Consider the following 15,428-nt stretch of genomic DNA (forward strand, 5'->3'; position numbering starts at 1 on the left):
CTACCTATTGTAAGAAATCCTACTTTTGAAATTATTTATCTGACTTTAAATCCACCTTGCTGTTTCATCTCACACACTCTACAAATGGCTGCATAGTCATCCGAATTAAAAGCGATGTCCACACCAGTAAACAGTGTACTCCAGCTTTATTATTAAATCTAGTACAACAGGGAAATAACCAGTCCTACTTATGTGCCTACAGCTCACAAAATTGGCTTAAATGGTATTATTTTTTCCTTGGAAGAGGTTTGCTTTTCAATAGTCTTTAATTCTGAGGAAGCTGCACTACTGGCTTACGGTATCCTCTCAAAAGTACACTAGGACAGTATGTCCCAGGAAGAAAGCCATCTTCAAGAGAGATACAGAGATGTAGGTTTCACATTACTCTAACTGTGCCACTATCATTTTCTCAATTATTTTATCCAATGTCTGGAGAGTTATTAAAGATAAGGACTTTTTTATGCCAGGTTTGTTTAAAAGAGGTATACATAGATGGTTTTAGTGATCTTAGAACAAAATCTTCATGGATATATCTATTCATAAAAAAGCAGATATTTTGAGAAATTAATAAAGCATGCCTTTTACGTATCCTGGCAGAAGTGGGTTCTGCAAAAGTATCAGTGGTGTAAGATGTTCTCGACACTGGTTACATAGGTGGAGCGCAAAGCAAAAAACATCTGCATTACAGAAGGTATAGAGTGGGTAACATAAAAACTGAGCATGGGTAGTAAATCTAACAACTGTGGTCAAGTCCTGTCTTAGGTTTTTTTCAGTTGCATCCACAAACAAGCATTTGCAATGCAATATGTCTCGCATTTACAAGAGTTTAAGCTGTTGGCATTGTAAATGACAATGCGTTTTATTTATGTTTCAAAAAAACAAAACATAAATAAAAGCAATTTAATTTACAATGCCAATAGCTAAAACTCACGTAAATGCGAGACCTGTTACATTGCAAATGCTTGTTAAGTCAGGTATGGCCAATACCATGGTGGGCAGCCCCCTACCCCAAGTTCTTTTTTCGTCGAAGTACCCGAGTCTCTAGTGGATTTATGCTGTCCCTCTGCAAAAAAAGGGTTTCCCTCGTACCTATTTATTTCAAGCACATCATATTTACTCTCCTTGTTTTTGGGAAACAATTTTTTTATTGGCATTAAGTCGAAGGTGAGTTCACACAACAGTATGCAAGTACAGGAGTATTCAATACAGTGGGCACATCATTCAGGGTCACATTACTTTAAAGTTTGAGCTATTGGTGTTGCATTATTTAGCAATGCCAATAGCTCAAACTTTAATAATGCAAAAATCTGAAAATTACACCGGGACAAGTTTATCATATTTCTGTTGGGCACAAACTCTTGGCAGGGTAGACGGCGTCCACTGTATGAAAATAGTGGTTAAACGCCGTCTACCTGCGTGTACTGTCAACTTGTGCCCTGTTTCTATATACATGATGTTATTGACTGGCAGACTGGGCGTATACATCTCAATGTGTTGTGGCACTTATTTGAGTATGTTCCTTAGATTGATAAGAGAAAAAACCTAACCTTTTAATTTCAGTATTGAATTTCAAGAAATGAAGTAATGTCGATTCCCTTTTCCCTCCTTGAGGGGTGTGGGATGCTCATATGGGTCTGTATGTATTCTCAATAATTATAGAAATTAAGTTTGGAAATAAAAAAGAAAGCTATGTCTATTTTTTAGTAGCGCAGCAAGACTCTTCTAATGTTGTACATCTGAAGAGCGTGCTTGAGAACTATTATTCTGTTTTGAATTTGAGTCTCTACCGTGGACCAGTTATAAGTAAGTGTTTTTTGGCACAATCGTCTTTCTTAAGGATAAGAAGAAACTAAATAAATCAGGTGTTGGTCTGAATTTCAGTACAGTCCATACTGAAGAACAGTGTTTCATATGTATTCAGTGGGACTTCGCTTACGTCACTATTTGTTTCAATGTGCACTGTGATTATGGTGTCTACATCATGGGGCCTGTTAATAATATAGTGCAAGGGGTAGGTCTGTACAAGTACCCTAAACTGATGTCTGCCTAATGACCTGAAGGACAGATTGCCTTAGACTTTATTCACAATCCTCCTATCGTCCGTTCAATGTACAGATACTAACTTTACAATTGGTGAGGAGGGAGAACGCAAGAGGTGAAATGAGGCTGGAGAGTCGAGTGGGCAAATGAAGAGTCAAAGCAACTTATGACAGTTATCTGGCTCCCACCTGTGCCAAGGAATACCTGGAGCACCAGAGAGCAGCATAATGCTTCCATTGCTGCTTAAACCAATATACCGCGCAAGTAACCAGGCAGTAGTTGATGGTGGAAGTAAGGAGAAAAGCTGATGTTAGAAGCTGCAGCTATATGTGAGAAGGGAACATCAGTATGACGCTGCTAATGTCAAGTCTTCCATCCCAGTGTTGCAAACCTGTGTATGATGTGTCGAGCAGCACACCGTTTTCTTTAAAGCTCTCGCAGGAGTGTCCCATGAGGCTGTTGCAGGAGCTTAAGAGACCAATACTTATTGAGACCCACACTGGTGCTAGTAGGAGCTATTTATTGTACAGCTGAGGGTTTTTGAGAGCACACTTTGAATTTCCGGCAGCGAGGTGCTCTATGGAGGTGTACAGGATGCATAGGCTAGGCTCTGTAGTCAGTCGTAGTGGCTTCTCTTAGTGTGATTTGTCAGGATGCTTTGGCTACGTAAACGTTGGTGACCCAACATAACCCTTACCATGTTTGAAAGTGTGTGGGTAATGGCTCTCAAAGGGATATTATTTTTTAACTCTTGTTAGAAAATGCAGCATGTGTTTGTGGTTGGAGGCAGTCGCACACCTCATTGCTTTTGGGGGTGTAGCATGTGCCGTTTATGCAGTAAGCGCGGGTAAGGGCTGCATTATGGAGAGAAAGTGAACTTCCTAATCTTAAAGTGCCCTGACAGACCGCTCGCTGTGTACTGGCTTTGTGATGTATCTGCTGAACTAAATCCTGTTCCAGCCATTGTGGTTCAAGGTTTTTGGTACAAAGGTAATCAAACAAAATAGGGCCCTTGGCAACACAAGGCAGTGTTTTCAGTCCTCCTTTCGACAGTGGACAGGAAAACTGAATTCTGACTCATTTCAGTTTCCTTTTTTTGGACAGCAAGCATTAAACTGGGAGGGGAATACATAAATATTCTCTTTCTGCAGTTCCATCCTAACAATTTTGGGTTCAGTAGTTCCTATTTAGGGGTTCAATCCTCAAATTAACAATGAAAGCTGTTTTACATGGGAGTCCCCTAGGCCGCTGGCTGATTTAGATGGCTGCTGCGCAACCTGAAGTGTTTTTTGAATGAACTTCATAGGTACTGATACGTTATTTTGGGATTGTGACCTGATGTGGCGTTGTGCTCAATATGGATATATAATTCTGTTGATTTTGTTCGCCCCTACCACTTGCCATGCTTAGGAGAATTAGGTTTTATTTAAGATATGTTCAATAGAAGGTTGCTTAACCCGTTGGCCACGGCCGCGATTCAACGGCAGTGCGGCACTTCCTCAAAAACGGGCGGGGCCGCGTCGGCCGTTGGACGTGCGCAGCACTACGAAGGTAGTGCTCGCGACGTCCAACGGCCGACAGAAGCACTTAAGGGGTTAAATGTGGATTCACATTTATTATGTATAATTGATGAGGTGTTTACCAATGTATATTAGAAGATGGACATTAACTTGTAGTGTAGCTTCAGGTTGCAGCAGATGTTTGTCTCTTATGATTTGAAAGGTGTGCGAAGTTGTAAAGGGGTTTGACAACTTCTATATACCTTAAACGAGTAATGGTTCATTGCTATGATAATATATGCATGAGGTGTAAGCCAGAGCTTTGGGATGTACGATGGTTCCATCAAAGCGTTATGCCAATATGCTTACATTGCTAGGTAAAGATGCAACGTGGTGTGGAACACTAGCCCTTTGACATACTGTTCTAGTCACATGAGAATGTCTCCACTTCTTTGCTCTGGAACCAGAGGTGATTGGTTAATCTAGTGTTTATTGATATTGTTGATTACTGGGATGAATCTTTTGCTGTCAAAAAACCATTCCACACATTTGCTCCATTTTCTTTGTAGAATGTTAGGGGGTTAGGTGTGCTAATTAGTTGGGGCCAATGTTTTAAGTCCTTGTCAGTTTTTCATGTAGGGCTTTAGGAATATTGAAGAGGCTTTTTGAGATAGCATTCAATTTGAGGGTGGGAAATTAGAAAAGGAGCGTTATTTACAAAAGAGATAGTGCTATTTTAGGTATGGCATTTACCCTAGAACATGGTGAACTGTCTTTTCCTCTGCCAGGCTATCTCTAGACCTTTGCTTCTGCAAGGACAGCTGATCTGTTCAGGGAGTGTTTGTGTAAAGTAATGGCTGGAACAGTGGGGCAGGGCAAAATTAAGAGCTTTTGATTACGCTGGTAAGAAGCAGCAACCTTGTAATAATAACAATATGAAAGAACATACGGGGGAAGCAATGCAAACAGAGTGGATGTCTTCTGATGGTCACCTTTAAAGTTTGGCTCACAGTTTTTATTACAAAATCAAATATACAGTATACTTTTATGGGAACGTCTTAGGTTCATGAAAGTTAATGATCTTTGGGAAGAAGCTGGACCTGATCTCAGCTTCCCCAGCAGACCAGTGTTTAATCTTGGGGCCATCGTTTTATCTCCATGTGATCAGTGCTTCAGTGCCCTCATCAACCACATTTTCTGTTGTAGGGAAAGATAGTGTGTCTGTCTACCCAGCTCCTGGCAAGTTCAGACATGCCACTAAAGATAGATTTTAGTGTATTTTCTCTGTAGTGAGCACCGTTTTCCCTAGAACAAACCAAGGTTTCTTTGAGAAGGCCTCCAATTATAGCTATAAATAAGGGCTCAATTGAGGACTTGTCTACATTGGCAGTGCCTTATTTTGGTGACATCCTGTGGGGACAATAATGTCCTTTACATGGTATATGGCGATGTCCCTCTACCCGAATCCCCAACTGTATGTGAAACTGGCATCCTGATTATTATTTTGCCGTGGCATCACTCTGTCTAGCATGCACGGAGGCCTAGACCTATACCTGAAAAAGCAAGGTTCAGGGCCTGTAGTTTGACCTGGAGGGATGCACCAAGTGTGCCTTCTTGGGAGACGGTGGACTACTGGCCCTTTCCTGGGTGTATCACATAAAACAGAGGTGGGTCCTTATTGTGTTTCATGAATCTAGAGTGTAGCCAGGCCTTTTGTTTGTGACAGGGTGACAGGAATAACATGGTCTACAGATCCCTGTTGTGTAAATTTCAGCTTTTATGTGAAACCCAGAATCTGGCACCAACATTGTGCTGGTCAGATGTGTGTGCTGTTATTGTCAGCATGTGACACATTTATGGTAGCAAGACTGTGTATGTCTATACATGTACATGTGTACTGAGGCCAGTGGGATCCATTTGGATGCCCCACATTTAACATGGCTCAAGATGGAAGATGATGGTGTTTCCCCAGACAGTAACAGTGTATTGCCTCCACTACTGCGGTTGAAGGGAGGAGACCCAGAAAATGAAGGGTGGAGGATGGAGGCAGACCTATTGTTAGAAATTCCATTAAGACTGTTTTAGTAAAAGACAGCTGACTACTATTTCCTGAGCACTGGCATGATGGATGGTAACCATGAGGGTTGGAACTGCAGTTTCTGTTGCTCAGCACGGAATCTTTGAGCCCGGTCTGCCCTTTTGTCGGTCCCTGTTTACTGCTTCAGGATGACTGATGACAGCCAGGTGCCAAGATCACACACGTGCTCATATTTGAGCACTCCTGCTTGTAGCCAGGTCCAGTTCTACCTGCTACAAGAACAAGCACTGTCCGCAGAAACTATGTTTGGAGAGCAGTCTGGCAAAGTCAGCTGAAAGAGAACCACCCCAAACTGGTTCTGCATAATGAGGTCTGGAGCCACATCCCATCTTTAATTTATAGTGCTTTTAACCTATTAGTGCAGTGTGGGGGTTCAGATCTGGTATGTGAGGGTTAAAGGGATTGCAGCAGTGGACAATTTTATACCAGTTACACGTTTCTAAATTACTGCCACAATAAATAGTTTTTGTTAATTTCAGGTGAAGTATTGAGATGTGTCCCTCGTGTGAATAATTGTATTCACCACAGACTTTCAGTTCCCCATGCCGCCCGTACAATATAGTCACCTGTTCATTTTGGCTTCAATATACCATGCACCTACATGAGTTTTCACACAGCATAACTTGAGCATAACATGAACCTATGGCATGCTGTGCCTCTTTGCCCCCAAATTCCCACTATCCCCATTCTGAAAAGACTGGTGCAAATAACGATAGTAACTGGCAAAGTCTCTTATGAGGAGTAGTGGGCCAGTGCCTCCTAACCATTTCAAGAAGGAATACATAACCTAAGCCGAAGTGAAACAACACCACAAACATGAGAGTAAAATGTTGATCATGAAATTAAACACTTCACAAAGAAGAATGGTGCTGATTTCTACAGGTTTTGTGGTTGTAAATTGTTCTGGGCAACCGTTGTCTGTGTTTGTGTTAGAGGCTGTGTAGCTTGGAGTATTTATTCTGTTATTCTGTTTGAGTGGGAAATGATGTGCACTTTGTGTATCTGGGAGAGTGTTTGAGTAGGGATAGTGCAAGGTTTGCCCTGTGCTGATGGATTGGGTAGATGGTGTTGCCATGTGTAGATGTGTGAGAATGTTTGGCTGTGCATGTGTTTGGCTTGCTGGATGTTTGTTTCTTTGTAAATTCTCTCCATCTTGCTGTTGTGTGCATGGTCTAATTTGTTTCCGTGCACTTGCTCAGAATCACAGTAAAATGTTGTTGTTAGTGAGTAGATGTATGCTAAATGCACCCATGATCCTATATCTTATGATGGCATGGAGTGTCCAACTATTGTTTTCACCTGAGTCCGTGTTCGTCATGTTGGTCTGATGAGTGCTTCATTTTGTTAGCCAGAGTGTGGTGTCTGAGCATGGGTATGTATGCTTACTTTGAGGATGATGTGGTGATATATGTAAAATGTGACAGTTATTTGTAAAAATGGAAAGTGTATAAGGTGTGTTGTGTCTTGTGTTTAGTTATGCTTTGTCTGTTTCATTGAGTCCCTTTACCATGTAAGTATGATGTAGTCCGTGGTAAACGTCTTGGTCTTCTGTGTGCCACTGTCTGTCTTAAACTATCGTAGGGGTTGTCCTAAACATGTGTTATCTTAGGCTGATACCTGCCTAAATATTAACTTTATCCACAAACTTCCAGTCATTAAATCATTGTTGCTACCAAATTACCAAACAGTAAGATTGCTTGAGTGGTGTTTATAGCACACCCATTTACCTTTCCCCCCCTTAGTTTATTCTATTTTGATACATACATTGTACATCTGAATTTCAGAAGGAAGATTTTCATAACGTGATCTGTAATCATTTTTATTTACACAGATGGGATATCAAAAATAATTCGTGGACAATTACTGAGCTCCTGAGGCCAATGGTAGTGAATTTGGATTTCCAGAGGAACAATAAATCTGTTTTCTTATCCACAAACTTCGCTGGATATGTTGGCATGCTAACTGGAATCAAACCAGTGAGTGTTTATTTTTAAATATATTACCCTACTGTTGATCTCTGTGTCCGCTGGAATGTATCACTATGCAGATACCAGGGCTCTTAATACAATATTCTGAAAGAGGCAAATTGTTAAAAAAAAAAAACATATAGTTAATAAAGAATAGTACCTTTTGCTCCAGTCTTAAATTTGCAGTGACTGTTGATATCAAATGTATTCTATCTTTATAAGGCATACCGTCAAGGATCCACTAACCTGAGTATCCACAATTGCGGGAGTGAAGCTGACCCAACCAATCTCCCCGAGAATCGGCTCCAACCCACTATTATAGAAAAAACATACGTTGTGGCGGTTAACCACCCTTCGGGATAAAGTAGGAGGTGATCGGAGAACCACACTGGATGATGACGCTGTCACACCTAGCACAAGGTTGTTCAGGGAATCCCCTTTGGCAGATACTATCAATAAAGAGACAACAGCAAAAAATGGCAATTAGTATATACAAGTATGCCTGCTTAGACCCACCCACACTGACTTTATCTCTGTGTTAGATCCCTCTCAAAACTCACCAACTATAAAGACTCCAGAAGGTGTCATTGGGAGGAAAGTTAACCCCACCCGTCCTCTCTGTAAAAGGTTAGCTGCCAATATTCGGGAAATAAAGGAATCAGACAACATAAGGCTCCTCTAAGAAGTATAATGTGACTACACAAACCAAGAATTAGAAAGACCCCATAGTCACATATGCGCTCCCACAAGGTCCATAAACTAAATTAGTCAGTGCACTGACCTTCATGTTCTCTCTCGTAGAAATTCAGGGGTCCAAAGAAAGGAAATCTATTCAGCACGAGAAGGGAGAATTCCACTACAACCTGCGATTCATCCTAGTGTGCTAAGTGCTGTTGGCTGGTAGGCAGTGCAGCTGAAAAACACAATGCCGATATACCCTGCCAGAACCAAAGTAAATCAGAGGAAGGGCACGACAGCAAGACACTCTGGGTGGGCAGCAGAAAGGAACGAGACTAAAAAGCCCTGTATGATTCCCGCACCGAGCCACGAACGAGACTGCAGCGGAAACCACAGGATATCCAGAAATAGGGAAGCGGACCAGAAAAAAAGAACTAGATCGTCACCCTCCAAGGTGTAGACTCAGAAAATAGCAAGGGGGCATGGACGCAGGAGACCGAAGACTCAAAGCCAAGCACAGATTTCTGTCTGATTACAGTTTTTTTATTGTGCCATGGCCCCTCCCACTAGTAATCATCCCTCAATCCTACCGGGAGGTCAGTATCAGACAAGCATTTGCAATGCAATAGGTCTCGCATTTGCGAGCGTTTGAGCTATTGGCATTGTAAATGACAAGGCCTTTTATTTATTGTACACCGACAGGCAAGTGATATGGTGGTTTATTAGTTACCTCTAGGGGTGGGCGTAGTTCGCGAAGTAGCGCTAGGCGAAGCTACGCAAAGTGCACTTCGCACTATGTGAACTGCGTAGTAGCATGTTCGCACTGTGCAAGATGTCGTTTTCAATGATTGCACAGTGCGGACAAGCTGTACTTTTCTGCCGCTCCAGTAGATTTTTACTCGAGCTGCAGCTTTCTCAAGGCGGACTGATAGTTTCTCATCGCGAGCGGTCGCGAGCATGCGTGACCACTCGCAATGAGAAACCTGACCTCCCTGCATTGAGAATCTCGCCGGGAGGTTTATTTTCCATGCTCGCGATCGCCAACTTGAAGTTGCTGATTGCGAACAAGGAAAAAGTCTCGCAAGGATGTCATTTTGCTTGCTCGCGGTCGCCAACTTGACGTTGAGGACCGCGAGCAAGCAAAAAATGACCGCTGCACTTCACTACGCTACGCTTGTTCGCACTGTGCTACGTGCAGTTCGCGTAGTGCAAAGTTGCGCAAACTTCGCAAACTACGCGAGCGTAGTGCTTTGCCCAGAGTTAGTTACCACAACAGCAGCTTCACATCAGTAACCAGTAAACTGTAAGTGGGTCCTAGAGAACCCAGTGGAGCGGGAGCTCTAGAAGCTATTACACTATATGAGTTTACAACCTACGCTAGTTAGCAACAAGCTGCATAGCAACTGGCATGGTCACGTTTACAAAGCCAATGGGTTTTGCCTATGCAAGATCTATCGGCTTTGTCAATGTTTTTTAAGTTAATGCAGAGTGGGCTGCTGTACAACACCGCTTAAGGTAAAGAAAAAGAAAAAAAGCACTATCACACACCCTGTGGTGAACAGGTCATGAGGTTTTTTTCTTTTTTAGGCTAAGTGACACTGCACCCTGCTGGAGGATGGGGGTACAAGCAACATGAGAGAGGAAGCCTGACTGTAGAGTGCCATGCACTCTTGAGAGTGGGTGGCAAAATGTAAACAAAAAAAAGAACCTGCAGGAGCGCATGGCCAGTGGAAAGACGCTCGCTGCAGACAGGAAGATGTACTAGGTCCAATGCTCAACCCCACTCTCAATCACAAAACCGACACAAAGAATTGACAAAACCCATGTGACTTTAAACAGAATAGAGAGAACTGATTAGTTAACTGTGGGGAGGCTAGAAAAAGCTACTTCAAATAAAAAAAATGTGGAAACTTGTTTTTCAGCATGGAACACATTTAAAGTTGTTCAAAGCATCAACACCCAAACCATCAGATGACCTTTTAATATCATTCTGTGTGCACATGATCTTATCCACTCTAACAAATGAGATGCAATCATGAAAATACTTTGTGAAAGAGTAACTTCAAATCTATCTTTTTACAGAGTGCAAAAAGTTACTTGGAGTAAAAAAACATAAGTGGAGCAACGGGGCTTCGATAGTGTAGGATGCTGGCTCTGAATATACTATACCAAATTGAGGTATAGTGTGCAGAGTCCAGTGGATCCCCAAAGGTAGGCAGAGGTAAAGTTAGATAGCACCCCACTCTCTATTTGTGGTAGTGTGGTCGAGCAGTAACGCAGTATCAGAGGACAGTGTTAGGCATTTGTTGTACACACTCAGTCAGCAAATGAATTCACACATTCAAAGACTGAACTTCAGACCAATTGTTTTTGTATAAAAATATTCTGTTAGTTATTTTATTTCGTAGAATAAAGCAAGACTGGCACAGGTATGTTGATAAATACTTTGCAGTAAATATACAGTTTGAAATGCAGTTGTAAATGTACTTTGAAATTGTTACAGTTTGAATTACTGGTAATGCAATACTGTGAAATGCTGCACATATACTATGTATCGATTTTGCAATGAAAATTATAGGTACGTTACTTTTACGTTACTTTTACGTTACTTTTGAGATTACTTTAGAGATTACTTTTTCTACTGTGTGATATGCCTAGATATCACACGGGGACATTTCCTAGAGAAAAGGTAAGTAAAGTCAGTTTTGCTCAGTTGTTATTTTTCAGGTTTCCATACAAATCAACTCCACACATAATTTTTTTCAGAGAAAAACAGTCAATAGGTTCCTATGGAGAGAAAATAAGTTAACGGTTACCAGGTAAGTAATCAGTCTTTGGAGTTGAACCTCTGGGGTTTGAACAAGGATTCCCCCAGGGTCAAGGATGCACTCTCATTCCACCCTCAGTGGCACTAGGGCGGCTGGGTGCAGAGTGCTGAGGCCCAATGTTATCCAATGGGAAATAGTGGGCCTCTGGTTGGTGGCTGCTGGCTAGCAGGCCTCTTGATTGTGCGAGCAAAGCTCCTGGACTTTAGCTCAGGGCAAATGGGGAAACAAAGTAGCACCAAAGGTGCACCCTCAGTGGCACTAGGGCGGCCGGGTGCAGGGTGCTGTTTCGGCGTTGGGCGCCCTGTTGGTTTCAATGGGGAACCTCCGGTTTGCAAAGGCATTGCAGCCTCGGGGACGAAGGCCTTCTGTGGTGCGACCACCACTTCGAGAGGTAAGTTGGTAAGTTAGGGGTTGGTTAGGCACCATTGGTTTGGGCACACAAGGCCGTGGGGCGTCGGGTGCAGGGGTGCCTTTTGGGGTCAGATCTTCTTACCAGCTCCTGGTCGCGGTTAGGGGGGCCTTCTGGATTTCGGCTGCAGGCGTCAGCTGGAGGCTTGAAGCAGGTCAGGGGTCGCCAGATCTTGGGTCAGGATAGCCGGGGTGGCCTCCTCGTGGTGTTTGCCCACTCAAGCTCGGGCCGTGGACGGTGGGTGCAGAGTAGGGTGGATCCGGGGTGTCCAGCCAGAGGTTGCAGATGATCAAATCCGGTGTTCACGGGAGACAAAGTCTTTGTGCATGAAGGCAGGCAGGTCCGCCGGGGTTTTTGAGGTTGCTGGCTGCGGGACACTCCGGGATTTCGCAGGAGCAGGTTCGAGGGGGAAACAGGCCGGTAGGACTGGGGCCAAGTCTCTCTCCCCCCCCCCCCCTTACTCCAGGTTCAGGGGTGACCCTAAATACTTTATTTATGGGTGTTACAGGTAGGTAAAAGGCAGGGACCAATGGGTCCCTTTCCTGGGATGGGGGCATTCCCTTTTATGCCACCCTCCAATGGGAGGAAGGCATGAGCCTGTCCCTGGTTGGCTGAGTCCCCCCATCTTCAAGATGGGGTGGGGGGACTGAGAGTTGTGCTTCACCTCGCCTCACCCACCTGAGGGGTGGACTTGGTGGAGGTAGGCACACCTCTCTTCCTCACTTGCTTTTCCCGCCGGTTCTACCGCCAACAGTGGGGGTCAGAACCAGTGGGGACCAGTTGCTGGGAGCAGCAAGTGACCTGGGGAAGCTCACAGATGTGGCAAGCCTTTGAAGCTTCCCCTTCGTGAACCCTGCCTATCCTGGGGGAGGAGGTTTGGCACCTCGTCCCTGTATGTGCATTGTTTCAGGCCCCAGAGAGCAGTAGGCTCTCGACCCAGGGGTCCAGAAACGTCTGGTGGTGGCAGCCACTCAGCCTGGACACTAGTGGTAGGTTCGTTTTCAGGGGGCATCTCTAAGATGCCCTCTGTGTGCATTTTTCATTAAATCCCACACTGGCATCAGTGTGGGTTTAATGTGCTGAGAAGTTTGACACCAAACTTCGCAGTTTTCAGTATAGCCATTATGGTGCTATGGAGTTCTAATGACAAACTCCCAGCACCATCTACTCTTAATGGCAGCACTGCACTTACAATGTCTAAGAATGGACTTAGACACTGTAGGGGTACAGGGCTCATGCACCTTGCACCTGTACCCTCACCACTAGTATAGTGCACCGAGCTAGAGGCGTGACTGACCTATGCCAGGGCAGTGGGTTGCAGGCATGGCACACAGAGATGTGTGCCATGTCGACTCTTTACTTTGTTCTGCACCAAGACACGCAGCCTGCAAAGGCAGTGTGTGAGTGTAATGGTACAGGACCTCTAAGGGTGGCGCAATAAGGGCTGCAGCCCTTAGAGGCCTTCTCTGGTCACAGTGCCCTGGGTACCTGTGGTACCATTTACCAGGGGCTGATCTGCGGCAAGAGATGCCATTTGGGGTTAGGCTTCAGTGCAGTTTTAGGGAAAGAACATTGGCCCTGGGTACCTGAATATCAGGAGCCCAGGGCACACTCAGTCAAAGCACATCAGCAATTCAGCAAAAAGTGAGGGCAACCATGCAGAAAGAAGGCACTTTCTCACAGATAGTACCCTAAGTAAAGAAGCTTTTGGGGAAGGAAGGCTTTTCTAAGTGCTGCTAGCTAGGCTGCATTTTTTTGGAGAACAGAGGCACAGGAAATAAGAAGCTTCTGATAACAGTTGTTATGTGGGCAAGTCGGGATTAAAATTGATGCATGCGGGCCCAACCATAAGCCCAAACATAGCGCTCAAGTGCTTATCACAAGCTGTGTTGGCCTCAGCAATACATCAAAACAAAACCTGCGAGTGTGTTTGGGCATGTTCAACAGCAATTCTACTCTAAAATCAGGAGCTGGTGAGTACCCATTTAAAAAAAAAAGAGTAAAAAGATATCTGGTGAGGATAGCTGAGTTAGTTACATGCTTCTTATAGAAAGGTGCAGTGCAAGAATCTAAACCCCATCAAGCAAGGCCAAATCAAGCATCATTCAAAGATCAGTAAGTAACTTTGGGTAGAAATACCAATTGTTCTTTATAACACTTAAAGTATAGCATGAAGCACTACATAAAAATTATCACCTACAAGTTAAGAAATGCATTTGTGGTTCAGGTACCCTACTGCTACTTTTAAACACTCCTAATTTTATTCTATGGTCTCCGTAATAGGTAGAGGGTGATGCACATGAGGATGAAAGGCTACATGTATTTTCCAAAACATTACTATTAGATAATATCCACATTTTTGCTATAAGGAGCTTGTTTAGGGTTTGGGTACTCAAAGTATGGCCCTCCTGATGTTTCATGCGGCCCCATGGGCTGTTGATTTGACTTAGCCCTGACAAGCTCTTATTTGGCCAAGTATTTTCTGGTTAACTGAATTAAAAGGAAACAAAGCAAAGAAGGTGGGTTGACACCCTACATTTGTAAACGCCCTTTATTTTTAAAGAAATTATGCAACAAACATGCAAAAATATGGTAAAGATTTCAAAATTCAAGCAAGTGTATAGCAAAAGCATCTTACCTTAGTGCATCAGATCTCTGCATTGAAAAACATTTACTAAAAATAATGATTGCCAAATATTAACTTCACACCATTTATGTCTTCCCCACCCTAACAACAATGGCATTAGTGAAGTAAGAGGCAAGTCAGTTGGTCATCAGTCCTACGTAACCAAAGCCGACGTGTAATAGTGGCTGATTACTTGTCAAAGTGAGTCTTTTACACAGTACTACTATGGCTAAGATAATACACAGGTATTTAGAGACTTTTTGTAGTGATCGGTTGCTTGCAGAAATAATAATGGGGCATTATTGTGGGGAGAAAAGGAGGCATTTGCCAGGCTGCACTGCATATTATACACTACATTAAAACATTATTACCAACTGGGGAATTAACCCATGGTACGAACTAACAGCCTAATTGCCTGAGCAGTTCAGCTGCCAGTGGCTATTACTTTGAACGCAAGTGTGGTTTCTGCAGAACAGGACTACTTGCAGAATACCATAAATTTGAAACAATGACACTGGTCTGGAGCTCGTGACAAGGCTGAAGCCATGGTGGTTGTATTTTAACAGGAAGAGTTACAGCGAGGAACATAGTGAGCAGTCTTAAGAGCTACAATATGGGGAAGATGGTAAAAGGTCATTGTTATTCTTAGATGGCGGGTTGACATTTTCTCCAGTGTGCAACGGCAGTACTCAGCAGATATGAAGCTCGAATTATATCTACGATAGAGTGCCACATTAAATCACACATACGGCAGTGAATAAATCACACACACAGCAGTGAATGCTCAATCACAACTGCAAGAATAACATTGGCGTTGAACTGGGAGCATTAATTGAATCAACAATGCGCCCGAATGTTTAACGTATAAGGGAGCAACTGCTTAACAAGATTTCAAGATCGGTGTACACGTCAATTATCCACATGTATTCTGGTTTGTAACCAAAGCCAGAAAGCGCTCCAGAGATTACACGTTTCGTTTTATTTCCAGTTCACTACTTTTGAAAGTACTAAAGGCTACCAGTCACTTCATTATAACATGCAAATGAAGTATCAAGCCACTGACCTCGGGTCAGTGAAATACCGTGCAGAAGGCAGATCCAGGGCAAGCCAAGCATCTAGAATCTGTGAATTATTTTCATTCAAAGAGTGCAGGGGGCGGGGCAAAGGGATTAAAAGAGATCACCTTCACTGGAGAGGTGGAGGTGTCAGCAATTGTCCAACGCACAGCAAACACAACAATTCTTGATTACAGGGGAAAGCAGTGGTGCCGGAAGTGCTGGTTA

The 15,428-nt window shown here is 43.4% G+C and overlaps 1 protein-coding gene across 1 annotated transcript in view; it reads left to right on the forward strand.

Annotated features, from left to right (window-relative positions):
* Positions 1-15,428, forward strand: part of ASAH1 (N-acylsphingosine amidohydrolase 1) — a 215,134-nt gene that overhangs the window by 90,648 nt on the left and 109,058 nt on the right. Inside the window, exon 8 of the mRNA XM_078678102.1 lies at positions 7,469-7,613. Coding sequence (XP_078534228.1) covers positions 7,469-7,613 — 145 coding nt within the window. The remainder of the gene's footprint in view (positions 1-7,468; positions 7,614-15,428) is intronic.

The sequence above is a fragment of the Lissotriton helveticus genome, chromosome 2_2 (genome assembly GCF_964261635.1).
Source record: "Lissotriton helveticus chromosome 2_2, aLisHel1.1, whole genome shotgun sequence".
NCBI classification, from domain to species: domain Eukaryota; kingdom Metazoa; phylum Chordata; class Amphibia; order Caudata; family Salamandridae; genus Lissotriton; species Lissotriton helveticus.